The 15,885-nt window shown below is 40.7% G+C and overlaps 1 protein-coding gene across 4 annotated transcripts; it reads left to right on the top strand.

Annotated features, from left to right (window-relative positions):
- Positions 1-13: 13 nt before the first annotated feature.
- Positions 14-15,873, top strand: MFAP3 (microfibril associated protein 3). Of its 4 annotated transcripts, none has more exons than XM_027820909.3 (4): positions 14-149; positions 1,419-1,467; positions 7,486-7,973; positions 10,013-15,873. In XM_027820909.3, exons 3-4 carry the CDS (start codon positions 7,682-7,684, stop codon positions 10,756-10,758), a joined length of 1,038 nt encoding a protein of 345 aa, XP_027676710.1. In that variant the 5' UTR covers positions 14-149; positions 1,419-1,467; positions 7,486-7,681; the 3' UTR covers positions 10,759-15,873. The 4 variants fall into 4 exon arrangements, with proteins under 4 accessions (XP_027676710.1, XP_027676711.1, XP_007058484.1 ...); XM_027820910.3 differs by having other exon boundaries at positions 1,419-1,496; XM_043552606.1 differs by lacking the exon at positions 14-149 and adding an exon at positions 265-683.
- Positions 15,874-15,885: the final 12 nt, after the last annotated feature.

Here is a 15,885-nt window from a genome sequence, read left to right as displayed (position 1 = left end):
CGCTGACCCGGAAGCCGCCTCTCCCTGCCGCAGAGGCACTTCCGGGTTGGCAGTGGGGCGGAAAGGTCCGCTGGCTTCTCTGCACCGTAGGGGCGTGAGCGCTCCCGGGGCTCCGGCCAAACCCGCCTCCCACCAGCTTCAACCTATCAGTAAGTTGCCGTGCCGTGACGACGCAGCGTGTCACCGCGGTGACGTCACAGTGACGTCAGGGGGGCCTCGGCGAAGCCTTGTTAAGTCCTAGGGGAAGCTGCGGCGCCCCGGCCTGACGTCATGCGGGCATGACGTCACTGCCCTGACGTGTGCTCTGCAGTGAGGCTGCCGTAGAGGGGGAGCGCATCGTGTTCCCCTCGAGATCTGCTGGGGGCAGGCGGGGGTTAATTCAGGGAAGCCCCATGGCGGGTGTCCCGCAGGGGGTCGGTCTAGATGATCCCAACCCGTCCCCTCTCCCCAGGGCTCTGTCGTGACATCACGGCGCGTCAGCCTGGCGAGGCCTCGTGGCGTCACAGCGAGCCATCGCTGCCCCGGCCGCCGCGCCCTGTGCCGGCACGGCTCTCTTGGCACTTCGGGGGCCCTGGCCGTGACGTTTTGGTTTCAGGATCTGTCTGGATTTTGCTTTCTTTTTTATTATGTTCTAAAATGTCACTTGAGCCAGTGATGCGCTTTTAAAACGTAGGCAGAGAAAGGTGCAGCTGCTGGCAGATTTGTTTTAAATTGCAATGTTTAAAAAAAATTCATGAAATGTATTTTTATTTCACACTCAGCCGCTATGGTTGTTATCAGTGACATGGGCGCCAGGACAGCATACGGTCTCTAGAGCCGTCTGCCCCTCTTATAAAATGTGAAAGGGGAGAAAGAGAATGGTTACGTCTTACGCCTCAATCCTGTCAACTGATCTGTGCAAACCGGCCCAGTCATCCTGCAGAGCCCCATTGCCATCCGTACAGCTCCACCGTGGATGGAGGGGTCTGCCTGCATGAATCAGAACGCTCAATTGAAGCCTTAATCTTTGATTCGGGAAAGCAACCAAACACATGCTTAAAATTAAGCATGGATTTATGTGCTTCCCTGAATTGAGCTGAATTTAAGAATGTATTGAAGGGCTTTTTCTGAATCAGGGCTTTAGGTGCTGAAGGTCTAATTCAAAGCACATTGAAATCAGTGGGCCTACTGATCAGTATTTTATGCTTGAAACTATGCATATTGATGTGAGAAGTCACACTGATTTCACTAGGACTACTCACATGAGTAGAATTAAGCAAATGCATAAATACATGCAGTGTGGAGCCTTCAAGAGACTCAATTTTCAGTTTACGTAAAGTCAATTTTGAAATCCCCTATAGATTCTAATGTATTACATTTATCATGTGGAAAAAAATGTCTATTGTCATACACTAATTTCAACTTTATTTTTTTCAAAGGTGTATTATAAGAAACTACTTGACAGGCTACACAAAGATGATATATACAGTAAGAGAATATTTTCTAGTAACGAAAAAGTAGGTTTGTGGTTTAAGTGAAAACTAAATATTTGTTGTTGTAGATAGGAAAATTCAGAGTTCAAGGCTACCGTCACTTAATGATGACCTGTTCTGTTCATTCCCTCTGGGGCACTTGGCATTGGCCACTGTTGGAAGACAGGATACTGGGCTAGATGGATCTTTGGTCTGACCCAGTATGACCATTCTTATGGCTCAGTAAAGGTTAAATATGTTGATCTTAAGTTCAGGTTCAGACATAAACCATTCCAATTACTACTGTGGATGCTTTCTCTTGCCTTGGTTTTAATACTTTCTTGAAGATTTTGTGATGTTTGCACTTTTCATGTTTTATCCTCTTTTTAACTCCATTATCAGCTTCAGAAGCTGTTTTGCATAAATGTGATGGTTGAGTAATATGGATTTAGCAAAACATTCTCTTCCAGCAGTTGACAATGAAAGATCTTTAAAAAAAGAAAAGGAGTACTTGTGGCACCTTAGAGACTAACCAATTTATTTGAGCATAAGCTTTCGTGAGCTACAGCTCACTTCACTGGATGAAAGATCTTTGTCTGCTTAATAATAATGGGTTTGCAAAAAGGAAAATGTGACAAACAATTTATAATAAATCAGACCTTCAAGAATTTAATGGTAAAATTCAATGACCCATCACTCCTGATGTTTTATACATTATGCAGATTCATTGCACGTATAGGGATTAGCATATGCAATTACTGAAGATAATTAGCTCACTCTTCTGAGGGAAAATGTTGCTAGATATTTCCGGTGTTGAAATAATTGACTTAGGTTTCTAATGTCAGGTTAGAAATAGAGTTAAAAAAACTTGAAAATCTAATAATTTAAATTTAATAATTCAAAATGAAGAAATTATCACAAGAAAACCACTGGAGATATTAGAATTATCTCCACTGATTCTCTAAAACATCATTAGACAGGAGATTACAGTGATTTGATATAATAAGATACTCTTTGTGTCTGATTCAATAAAGAAAATAAGGACTTGTTTTCACTGCAGAGTTAACCTGCGTGTTGCCCTTAACTCAAATCCCAACCACATAAAATCGTTAATCCAAGTATGCTGGTGCTTTTATCTTGAGTGGGTTTAGACTATAGCTCAAGTTAGCACAACTCATCAGCTGCTGACACAACCCCTCTGTGAAGCTCCAGTGTTATTTCGCAGTGTGACTGCTCTCACTCTAGCTGGGCTAATTTAAGAGGAGTTAACTCAGTCACTCAAGTTAACTCTGGAGTGAAGGTATACCCTAAATCTGCTATCTGAATATATTGTACAGACTGCAGAAATGTATGTTAATGTTGCATTAAGATTAGCATTTTAGACTTTGATCCTTCAGGCACAGGGATGTCCACCTGCACATGCAGTTGTGGGATTGGGACCTGAAACACTCCGAACTGAGGAAATGTAGAACTTGATTGTCATGTAGTAATTGCAACATGCTCCATTTGCACCTATCAGAACCAAAATTGCCCTCAGATACACCTTCTGTAACTCTCATTGAAGTCAAGTGGAGCTATGTGTATATATCTGGTGGCAGGTTTGAGCCCATTGTGTATAAAAGTTGCATTTAACAGCATAACTAACAATCACTGAACAGGTTTCAAAGTGGTAGCCGTGTTAGTCTGTATCAGCAAAAACAACCAGGAGTCCTTGTGGCACCTTAGAGACTAATAAATTTATTTGGGCATAAGCTTTCGTGGGCTAGAACCCACTTCATCGGTGCAGTAAAACATTATTCACTCAACAGCTTGTGCTGCGTATTTCCATTTTCATAGCCAAGCACTTAGTCAGTTTTGTAACTACACGTAGAAATAGCAGCTGAAAAACCACTCATAGGGAGTTCAAACTGATATTTATATTTATTATGTGATTCCATAGTCACATAAATAATATCCACTGAAAACTTAATGGGAATATTTTGTACTATTCATGTTCCAGTGCACACACCCTTTTGTTTGCTTGTTTTCTTTTTTCATTTCTTATCCTTTATTTTTCTTTCTGGGCTTCGGTCATACAAAAGTTTATGCAGCACGTGTTTAACTTCATGTACTGTGAGTAATTTTGTTAAAGTCAGTGGGATTGCTCACAAGGTCCCATCCTGCCCCTATTGAAGTCAATGTCAAAACTCTCACTGACATTAGTGATACAGAATCTGGCCTACAGTGTGTAAAGATAAACACGGGTAAGTCTGTGCAGGACCAGGGCCCTAGTTACTATTTTTGAATGATACTTGCATAGAAAACAAATCTTAAAACCTTTTAAAATAGAAATGTTTTGTTCCTAACTGAAAAATGTGTCCGGATTTTGCTCATACTTTCCAAAAACATTCACCCCTGGAGCATTTTTATTTGAAACTGCTCTAGCTATAATTTTTATAAGCCACTCCTAAGATTACTGTAACTGAAAGAGAGGAAAGAAAAAAATAATTTCCTTTTTTTCAATGTGTTTACTTTGAGCATTTGACAGCACTTTGCTTATAGTCAATTTCACTGTTTCCCCTGTATTGTCAGTTTTTTTACCCTGTCAGAATGGTCTTTCACACAACAGTAAGAAAAAGAGGGAAATCTTTTTTTTTAAAAATAGAAAAAATAAGATAGTAAGGCCACAAAGATTGGCAGTGGAAACGTGTAGTATCTGAAACTATGTTTAACACCTTTTTTTAAATGAACTAGGTTTCCACAACTTTTATTGAATCAGATCTCATATGACAAAACTAGGACTGATGCTGTAAAACCTTAATCGCATGAGTAATGCTTACTCGTGAGAGCGTCCTACTCATCTGAGTAAGGGTCTGTAGGCTGCAACCCCTAAGTTGAAATAACATTTAAGTTATGACATGAAAGACAAAGGGTAGGTTAACTCTTTGGCCTTCATTCATACTATTGTTCTGTCTTCACCCCACCAAAAAAAAATGAGTGAAAGATTGTGTGTCAATATAAACTTTGAATCTTCTTGCTCTTGTTGTTTCTTTTACATAGAACTGTTTATTTCACTTTATTTCCTGTGGGTTAGGGGGAAGTTTAAAGAAAAAGCAGAACCTCTGTGTTATAAAATAGTGTCTCTCATATTTATACAAGATATGAGAACAGACGTCATGTCACTTGATTAAGTCTGTGTGGAAAATATCCTTCTGAAACTTTGCATTTGTCTTGTACGTATTTGACTTTTTAATTTTTTTTAAATTGTACCAGTAGTGGTTAGTTCATATTTTGGAATAGTTACTTGCCAAAATATTTTTTTAAATCAAAGTAGGTTTGCAATTATATAAGCACAAAAAAAATCTTAAACTCATCAACTTCTAACATTTTTGATTTATATATTTTTAGTTATGTATCCTCAGACATTTAAAAGCATTAATTTACTACTAAACTAAGATGTTTACATGCCAAGTTCAGCCTGAATGTGTTTTCTCAGCTGACATATGGACCCGAGAGAAACAAGATTTTTAACTGTAGTGCTGACAATACTATTTATTTATTTCATTATAAAAGTGAGAGGGTATTAAAGTTACTTGGTGCTTCAGAGACATAAATAAAAAGGACATGTGCCTAATCCCACACAGCTTACCAGCAAAATAATACCAGATAAACTCAGGACCATGGTAAGGGAAATGCCGTTTGTGAAGTTATTGATTAGAAGTAAAGAGGAAAAAGAATAGCTGAACAAGGAGGATTCGAAGGAACAGAGAGGGCGCCTGGCAGATGGGGGCAGATAGATGTGCCATGGGTAAGGTGGTTAGAGAAAGCACAAAGGTGAGAGGAGAAGAAGGAGAGCAAGGCAAGATGATTGGGGAAAGCATCAGGAGCAAGAAAGAGAGTAGGGGGAAATGAAAAGGGAGATGAAAGAGGGATCCAAGGTATTAAATAGCTTCATAGATCCAGTATGTGCAACAGTGTGCCTTTGGGGATGAGTAAAGTCCCCGGAATATCCCCCTGGACAGCCTGCTCTAGCTCCAGCAGAACTGGATCAGCACCAGTTTCTTTGCATAGGTGCTTTCCCAGAGATGCCACTGGTGGAATGCAGCTAACTAGGAAGCTCTATTCCTTGTCAGCTTGCCTGTGGGAAATGGGTTCTGCTCAGTAGCGTGGCACTAATCGAGTTCCTTCCACAGCTGCCGGCCTCATCCTAAAGGAAGAAATAAGAAATGAGACACGCAGAAAAAAGAATGGGGAGGAGAGACAGGCTCGGTGCCATTCAGTGGATTTACACAGAAACAACAGTTGGGGCCTACTCTAATTCCACCTCAGGTTTAGACATGCCAGTCAGCTGAACCTTGAAGGAGAGTCAAACAACAATACTGTTTTTTCTAATTAGCTGATTTTTGACAACAGCAACCAATAATGGGACAAAGTTATCTTGTCAAATTAGAAATCTGGATTGTCCTTGGGCAAATAACCTTTAATAAAAAATTCTTAGCTGGCATAGTATGTGGTAAATGAATTTCCTAATTCCTGGATGTGATTAATTAATCTATTCTATAAAGGAGTTAAAGAGCAAAAAATAGGTGCATTCATTTGTAGAGTGATCCTTTGTGCCGTGATCCTGTTCCTCTGTGGTATGTTAAAGTACTATAAGCAGTGTCAACTAGTAATGTCAAAATGATGAAAAAAACGTATCAAGTGCCTGCTGCCTTATTTATAAAAAGCATATAGATGAATTACTTAATCCTTTGTACTGTCCTAGTTATGAAATAGAACCCTGCTGGTATGTGTTATTGGTAGAAGAACAACAGACTATAAAGATTGAAGTCAGATATTCAACAGGGTGAAGTAAGATATTCATTAAGATACCAGGGTATTTTAGTTTGGGTTTTTCCTATCATAAATTGGTTTTCATTGCCATGGGACAGTCTAGGAGGACTGATGAGTCCAAAGAACATTTACTAGATCAGAAATATTCTCTGGTCAGGTTTCATGAAAATTATATACAAATGTAAACCTTTCTCATGCCAACTCATTCTTGGAGTTCAGTGTATTTACTGAAACGTTTTGCTTCTTGGTTGTCGGTGGAAAAAACTGATATATACCAGAAGCATTGATAGTGGTCTTTTATTCTAATGCCATCCATTATCTTGTGCACACCTTCATTTTAAAAATTGTGGGTCCTGTCCTTAGTCAAAATACCCCCTGACAGCACTAGGAGATGCAGAGCAGAATTTGGCACTTGTAGCTTTTAGAGCACTTTGAAGATGAAAAACATACTGTAAGTGCTAAATAGTAGGAGCCATTAGTGCAATATTTTCAGCATCAAATTACGGTAAAAATGTGGAGTCTGATAATGTGGCAGCAAGAAAAGTTGTCATGAGGAAGAACAGTTCGATGTTAAGGGCCAGATTTCAGAAGTGACTTTCCATTTTGTACCCACAAATCATTGCAGATACAGTTTTCCAGGAACAAAAAATTGTGGGTGCATTTTATAGCACTTAGGCATCTAACTACTGATTGTACCTGCAAATCAGGTAATTATTTGTCTCAGGGCTATAAAATGCACCCACAGTTATCTGTAGGTACAGAACAAGAGGCTGAGTAGATACCCTTTGGAAAATCAGGACTTGAAATCACTTTTTTTTTTAAATTACATTTTCATCCTTCATCTTCCCCATGTTGTGAAAACTGTTTTTCTTTGCCATACACACAGTCCACATTTTGATCCCAATGGGAGCTACGCATTTCCAATCTGTTAATCACTTTGGCCCTTTTGTTACATTCTTTTTGCCCCTAATGCCTAGCCTCCCTGAGATGTCTTATTTTGGAGGGGAGGACAAGTGTACATCTGAAGTGACTGGAGTACTGATCATGCTAATATCTTCTTATCCTCATCCCTTTGGCATGCCCTGAGCTCATCTCTGATGCCAAAGCCCTCAGCTGACAGTTTAAATTATTTTAGTCTGAAATCTGTTTACTGGAAATGAGATTTGAAAACCACGTAAGCTTGGTGGTATTAACAAACTCAATTCTCTTTTTTTTTTCACAGTTGGATTTCCCATTTTCACTACTAATATAGATGGTCTTGAAAGTGCACTAGGAGTCAGATATTTCCAAGAAACTCTCTGTCAATGAACAGCTCAAGACCCTCCTCACTGATCTCCGTTTAATGCAGACAGCTTGATATTACGCATCCTGCTCCTTACTCCAAGTTAAATGAAAAAAACAATTTTCTCTAATCTTCCATGAATCTCAGTTGTTGCCTGTTAGCTTTGATTGTTAGTGCGGGTCTGCCTGCTGCTTTTGCCCTGGAAAATGTAGCTTCTAACAGGACAATTACACCTGGGTCAAGATCCATTTCTCTGACTGCTTCACTTCATCCAGTCTTCCGAGTCATGGCAAATTCTCCAGCACATCATGATATCATAGCAAAGGAGGGGACCAGTGCTTTAATAGAATGTAAACTGAACATCAGCCAATATGAATTTATCCTTTGGTACAATTCAAAAGGACAGCTGCTCAATGAAAGAGATGAAGGTAAGCTCTGCTACTATCTTAGATGGTATCTGAACACTTCACCATCTTTAACATATTTATCTTCACAACCCTCGTGAGAGGTTTATCCTCCTTTTACACATGGGGAACTGAGGCACAGAGAGACTATGTGTTTTGCCCAAGGTCACATAGGAAATCTGTGGTGGAGCAGGGAACTGAACCCAAGTCCCAGGCTAGTGCCCTATCCACTGGCCCACCCTTTTTGCTGTGATGCTTAATCTTGTAGAGCTGAACTGTTTTGCTTCAAAGGTACATAATTAAAGATCCAGAGTATCAGCTTCATAACTGATTTTTTATTTTGTCCTGCTCTTTACATCTTAGGAGCATACATTAAAAAATAATTTTCCTCAAATTGTGACCTTTTCTAGCTGGCAAACTATTCTCATGCTTTCTCGGCCTTTTTAAAGGCGAGAGATTATTTGATTAAATTTACTTCCTGGTTTATGCGCCAGCAACTCTATGGAAATCAACAGGATGTTTAACTGCTCAGGGAATGGTTTTGCTAGTTAACCATTGCTACAGAGGGAGATGCACTCTCTAAGCCCATTAAGTGCTTAATTTAAAAAAAGAAAAAAGTAATACTGTTTATAGAATCTGGGGAACAGTCTTCATTAGATAACAAGTTTTAAGTTAGGTCAAATTGTGAATCTGAGCTACCTGACAGTATCCTCTTAATGCTATGCATATTAATTTGGGGTATTATCCAGCTTATGTGCAGCTAAAATAATCTTTAGATGCCATCTGGAAATTTAATTGAAAGCAGCGTAAATGAAGAGAATGAGTTATGAAAACAAATGTGTCCTCCCCAATTTAGTAAATATGTAGGAAATTGCCTGTGAAGCCAGCATTATTATTATTAATTTATTTTTTACCAAGAGTTTTGTCAGTCAGTAGAAGAAGCACAGTTGTGTAGCGGTTAAAGCAAAAGACTGGGTCTCCAGGGATGGGTTTTAACACCAGCTGAGCTATTTAGGGTATGTCTACACTGAACACTAAACACAGGCTCTGACTCGGATTTGAGCCCAAGCCCCTCTCCTGTCCACACTCAGTTCAGTCTGACTCTGGTCAGCAGCACTCAGGATCCAGGTGTTAGGACCTTGCTGGGTGTGGGGGGAGTCAGAACCAAAGTACAAGCACCACTGGGACTTGTATCCAAGGCCTATCATTTTGCAGTGTGGATGCAGGTCAAGTCACAGACCCAAGTCAGAAGGTCTGCGCAGTGCAATATGGAGGCGTTGGTACGGCTGTGAGAGACAGGCCAGCAATTGTTAACCCAGGTGTTCAATGCAGTGTGGATGCTCAAGCATGGGCTTGGAAACACCGAGTCCACAAGCCCAGGTCCCACAGACCTGGGCTTAGTGTGCAGTGTATAAATGTACCCTTACTGACTATGTGACGTTTTCCATGGCTCACTTAACTTTTGCCTCAGTCAACCCACGTGGAAAATTGGGCGTTATAATTATATAAAGCAGTAAATAAACACAGCACCGTACAGTGGGCAAAATGTGCTAAACAAATACTGGAATCCGTGCCCCAAAGAGCTGTCGGTCTAAAGGCACAGCCGCTCTATACGGAACAATACAAAATGGAACAAAGAGTGGGATGCGAGCAAAATCTTACGGTAGAAAAGTACACCAGAGCCTCGCTAGAACGCGCGTCTATATAGTGCAAATTCGCATATAATACAATCGCGGCCATGGATCCCAAATTTAATTACTTTAATTGCAATTCATTTTAACACACTCCGCGCTATAACGCAGTCCCGTGCATGGATCCCAAATCCCGCGTTCTATCAAGGGTCCGGTGTACTTATAGCACCTGAGTTGTAAATTCAGGCTAAACAATCTACAGAACAAAATCTCCACCACATCAGGTATGATCATTGCGGAATCTTTGTATTATGTTACAGATGCAGTACTTAGTGCCAAGGCCTGTATCTCAATAAAGGAGTAAGCATAATTTGTTACATTTTCTTAATTCTCTTTGTCTCGTTACTGCACTTGTTTCTTTTGGATCTTTAGGTGGAAGATGGTTGATCACTGACCGAATCCTTAACATTACCAGTGTAACTTTTGGTGACCGTGGGCGGTACACCTGTGCAGCCAGTAATCGTAATGGCACCTCCTACTACACAGTCACCCTGAGGGTTATCTTCACATCCGGGGACATGAGCATCTACTACATGATTGTGTGTCTGGTTGCCTTCACAATCATCCTCATTTTAAACATCACCCGTCTGTGTATGATGAGCAGCCACCTCCGCAAGACAGAGAAGGCCATCAATGAATTCTTCAGGACAGAAGGGGCTGAGAAGCTTCAGAAAGCCTTTGAGATCGCCAAGCGCATTCCTATCATCACATCTGCCAAAACCTTAGAGCTGGCCAAAGTCACCCAGTTTAAGACCATGGAATTTGCTCGATACATTGAAGAGCTTGCTAGAAGCATCCCCCTCCCACCTTTGATCCTGAACTGTAGGGCATTCATGGAGGAGATCTTCGAAGCAGTGCGAGTTGATGATCCTGATGAAGTTGGTGAGGAAACCAAACAGACCCAAGCCCTTGCTACCCAAGATGCGATCTACCCCATCAACCCAGAGCTCAAGCGCAGTAATTCACCAGCAGGGGACTCGGATGATGGCTCCATGAATGAGCAGGGTCAAGAAATAGCAGTCCAGGTATCGGTCCACCTTCAGTCAGAAATACAAAGCATTGACACTGTTTCCCATGACAGCTGCCATACTGTACCTTCCGAAGAAGAGGTCTGCTGAATCCAGCGAGGTGGGATTATTAAAGCTGCGTCTGATTTCTGTAGAGTGTCGAGAAAAAATGAACTCTAGTCAAATATGCACAAGAAATAACTAATCTTTTTCCAGAATATGAGGTGCCAAAACTTTACCTAAATCTGTGCGTTTCCTCATCTATGTTTCTCAGTGCCGATCTATAGATTTAAGCCTGCTTAGATGAGGCCATTTGGAATACTCCTTCGCAACAATTTTGTAAAGCAAACGTACTCCACTGGAAGCATTTCACAAACGGGATAATTCACACTCAATTTCTTGGTCACCTCAGTTACTGTTTCAGAGGTGGCTAAATTGAGCTAAACACGTGCCATAGGATCCTTTCCTTTGTGAACTGTTTCTTCATATACACAAAGAAATCTGAATTCTTTCAGATTCAAGTCTGCCTGCATTATTGTCCTGACGATTTGAGAGGTGTGCTCTTTTTGAGTTGCCTCTTGATGTGTGCAGCCCATCAAAACTATGGGCTTCGGCAAATCTGCTTTGTGTATTTTGCTTTTGTGTTGCCATCAAAACATACTGTACTTAGAATAAGGAATAGTGCCAGACTGTGCATCTGGATTAAATTAATTGTCATAGTTTCAAAGCAATTTATGGAATAACCAGGGCTCTAAGGTTTTAATGATTCTTCAGAAACTTACCAAAACGCCATTGTAGCGTATGGAAAATTAAATCTTGATTTTGACATAATCAGCACCATGGTTAAATGACCAATATTGGTAGATGCCGTACCCTGTTTCTGTTTTACATGGCAGGACAGGAAGGCAGCTCTGCTGGTATTATCTGTCCATGAACCTTATTGACTTTACTCACTGCAGAAAATCCAAAGGATTGTGGTGTATTTGACATTGCCGTGGGCAAGGGATGATGAGTTGGTTGTCCTAAAAAAAAAAAAAAAAAAATCTAGAGATCAGATGTCTCAGGCAGTTGTTTCTAAACAACATTAACAAGAAAAGTGGGGGGAACTTAGGGCCAGATTCTTAGCTGTGGATAGTTATGGCTAGTTATGGCTCCCTGATTCTGCTGTCTGCCAGTCGCAAGTCACTGGAGTGCAGTACCCGTCTGGCCATGCCCTCTTCCATTTCTAGCAAGCCCCATGGTAAGAGCTGCAAGGAGATGTAGCACAGGAGCTGACCACACATTGCCCTGTGCTAGTTAGGGACTCTCCTGTGCCAGGAGATTCCTCAGAGGAGGAGATCCAGTCCCTAGGAACTGGAATGTAGAAGAGACTCTGACCCCTAGTTTCGCTTTTTGGTGCTGATCTTTTCCTTTTTTTTATTTTGTATTTCTTATTTTTTATTTAACATTTACAAGTGTATCACTTTAATCACACTTTATTTCCAGTTGCGATTTAAATGTATGTAAGGCTTGTAAGCACTCCACAAATTATTTTCTTACAACTGCTGGGAGCATATTGCCATATAATTTTAACAACTTAGCAACAGGAGCACCGCTTAGCTTCCCACATCTCTTTCTTTGCTTCCTATTTTTGAAAGGTGACTTGAACTAGTGGTTTCTGGAGGGAACATTCAAGATTTTGCAGAGGTTTTCAGGTTACGTTTACAGGGGTGGCGGTGGATGACAAACAGATATAGGAGTGCCATTCTACAAAGTAGAGGAATCTGCAGTAATACAGCCTTGTAATAAATGGCATGAGTAAATCATATTTATGTGTCAGTATTAGGGACCGAGAGGGTGAAGCATTTTTAAGTTCTTTCCCGAGAAGCTTCTGAAGTCAAACACAAGCAACGCAGGTCTAGCAGAGCTTGTCTTCACTGAGAGGCCTGTGTTTATCAGGAACATAGGAATTGCTGACTGGATCAGCCCAGTGATCCATCTATTCCAGTCTCCTGTTTCTGACAGGTGGCTGTGCTTCAGAGGAGTAGATCTGGAATAACCTGTCCTTCGTGATAGATTCTTCTTCACGCTTATATAGCTAGAGGTTGTTTATGCTCCTCTTCATCTTAAGGGTTTATATTCCTCTCTTGGCTCTTTGTTTATTCTTAAATAGTCATGGTTATAAGTCTGGATATTTTTGTTAGTCAGATAAATGGCCAATCCTTTTTTGCATCCTGCTAAACCACTGGCCTCAGTGATTCCTGGCGGCAGTGATTCTGCAGGCTAACGGTGCATTCTGGTGAAAAGAATTTCCTTTGGTCGAGTTTGAATGTCATAGCTCAAAGATGTTACGGCCAGAAGGGGTAATCGTGTAGTCTGACCTTGTACGTCCCCTAGGCCATAGGATTTCTACTTCGCCATGCCTGTCTTTCAGAGAAGCTGGCCATGCCCCTCTGTCAAACTGTCACACTATATATGGTGGCGGCATCCTTGATGTTTTTGTCCCCATGTTATAAATGCAATTTGGAGATGGAACCGTAAAATCAAGGCTTCTTTTAAATACTTCCAAACCAGCAGACACACAATAATGATTGACAGATGTCTCATCAAAAATGGCAGCTTGCATGCAACAAAATGACACTGGAGCTATGTGCGATCAGTGTAAGAGAACAGCTCCCGATTTAACTGAATCTGTTCTTTAATTTGTATAGTTTAGGTAGATAACACTGCGTTCTTAATAAACCAAGTCTGTGTTTGCCTATCTAGCTGTTTCATCTGGTGTCTGAGTAGCAGAGAGAAAGGACTTGTTCCATTAGGCCAGAAAATACAGAAATGATGTGCTGGATAGTTTGTTTATTTTTAAATTCCAAAATCAAGTGACCAGTTTGCCATAGTAATAAGTCATTTCATTTCTGGGAGAGAGGCTGTTTTGTAGGATTTTCAGTACATAAGTAGTATTTATGAAGTGTAGGGCCCAATCTTGTTTCCACTGAACTTCATCAGACCAGGGTTGGAACCTTAATATGACATCAACGAGTGTATTGAACAGATTCGTATGACACTGGGAACCAGGATGATGTAGAACCCATAATTTCCAAATAATGAACCCTAACATAGTGGTTTCCAAACAGGTTGACCTATTACTCCCATGTTAGTGATATCTGTTACTGCTTGAATTTTTATGATACATCTAACTAAAATTTATTTTGGAAAGATTACTCAAACATCGTCCGGGGGTGTGAGGGGGTGGGGGTTAAACTCCTTGTAAAAAAATGCATGTTTTTTCTTGGCTTCAGCTAATGTGTCTGACAATCACAAGGCTGTTTTATCTTCTCTTCCGAACCTCAATTTGTTTTTTGTACTGTAAACTCTACTCGTTAGCCAAGATTGTATTTACAAGTAACTTTGTCTTGGTTATTTGTATTCTGTAGAGTGTAATGTGACTGTGTTATATAACAACATTATGAGTCATACTTTCATAAAATTAATTGGTAGATTGTCAGAATAAATTTAGCAAAAAAACCTGTGAGTTTTATCATCTCTTTAAATTCTCTTGCATCAGAAAGGGGGAAAGAGGGGCTCTCCATAAAGAGTTAATAAACAGCTGTCTTTAGCTAATGCCAGCAAAGCTGTTAGGCAAACTGGTAAAGGTTGCCTGTGTATCTGATTATCTGCAAGACAATTTGTGCCATAACATCTTTGATTTGTCATTTTATAATGTCCTAGAGTCCCCATGGCCGTCTGTAACGATTCTTACCAGCTGCGTCAACAGATGGCTGTAGAACAGCAGCCCTGACATGATTTCAACAGGGTCTTTGGTTTCTTTATTGCTTCTTATCTCAAGCTAAAACAGCTGTTACCAATTGCAGTCCTTGCCTCCTCAAACCTATATTTGTTGACCCACACCTGTAGAGACAATTGTTCTGTTCTCCTGTATTTATTCTAATCTGTTTAGATTTTGGGAGGCTTTTTCCTATGGTTTGACACAGCTTCCCTTCCACAGAAGGAGACACGTAACTAATACAAGACAAATCTATAGCTGGACTAATTAAAACTTCAAGGGACAGATTCTGCCTTGCCATGCCAGCGAGCAGTGGGGGTGCATAAAAAGTCTTCCCCTCACTTGCTCAGCTCACATAGGGCCTGGCAGACTCCCAGTTCCTGCACTGAGAGAAGCGCACGGGCTGCTTCCTCCTTACATTTCTTGAGACGGAGAGGAAGCAGGACTATGACTCCGCCCTCCCTAGTTGCGGGCCAGCGTGCAGGGTGGGAAGTTATCTGCATCCATAAAGCGGTGTAGCAGTGTGCACACAGTTTTTGCATGCCCTGAAGTTTCAGGTGCTCCCTGCGGGGTAGTGTAGCGTGAACTGTACAAACCAGCGCTGAGTAGAAATGCAGTCAGATCTATCATCGACGTTTTAAATGCAAACTGTAGAGCAAATCCCACTCTCGTGGACACCGGGGCAACCTTATTAAAGTCAGTGGAGTTGCACAAGTGTAAATGAGAGAAGAATTTGACCATCTGTTTTGATCACAATGTTCTAAAAGTTAGGTTCCAATTGTCAATTTCTGCATGTGTAGAACAGGGGAATTCAATCCAAAGCCTTCTCCACCTGCAATGTGGATTTTACTGTGTGGATCTGGCAGCTGAAGGAGTAACAAATCCACACTAATCAGGGCTGGGGTCAGTGTTCAGTCAGTAACTGACTTCTAGCCCTGTATTTGGGGCTACACTTAAGTGTATGTTGCTGGTTCAAGACACACTGTACTAGCAGTCAAACACAAAAGATTTTGTTTTTTTAATCTGGGTCTATGCAGAGATCCTAAGTGGGGCTAACATATTCATGCTTTTGTATCTATTTGAAACAAATTCCTGTTTTTGCTGGATGAACAAGGTAACAATAGGGAATTGAAAACAAAAGATCATTCCATGGTGCAGTATCCCAATGTTTTCTTTTTTAAAAAGTTATGCATCACACAAAGTCACCTATCGCTTGAACTAGATCTTCAGCAGAGTTCCAGCTGAAAGTAGGGACTAAAAAGTCCATTTACTTCAATTAAGCTGTGACAGTTGACACCAGCTGCGAATCTGCCCTCGATTTTCTGCTGTTACATGGCATCTCACTCCCACACATCACAACAGGAACAATGTCTTTGTTCGTGCTCAAAAACAGTATAACTCACCATTTGGTTTATGCCAGATATATGCAATATAAAAAAAAAAATAAAAACCTCTCCTATTTCTAAGAGATGCCTGTG

This window comes from Chelonia mydas, chromosome 8, assembly GCF_015237465.2.
Source record: "Chelonia mydas isolate rCheMyd1 chromosome 8, rCheMyd1.pri.v2, whole genome shotgun sequence".
Taxonomy (NCBI): domain Eukaryota; kingdom Metazoa; phylum Chordata; order Testudines; family Cheloniidae; genus Chelonia; species Chelonia mydas.
Note: the sequence above shows the minus strand (reverse complement) of the source record. Positions and strands in the feature narration are given on the sequence as shown.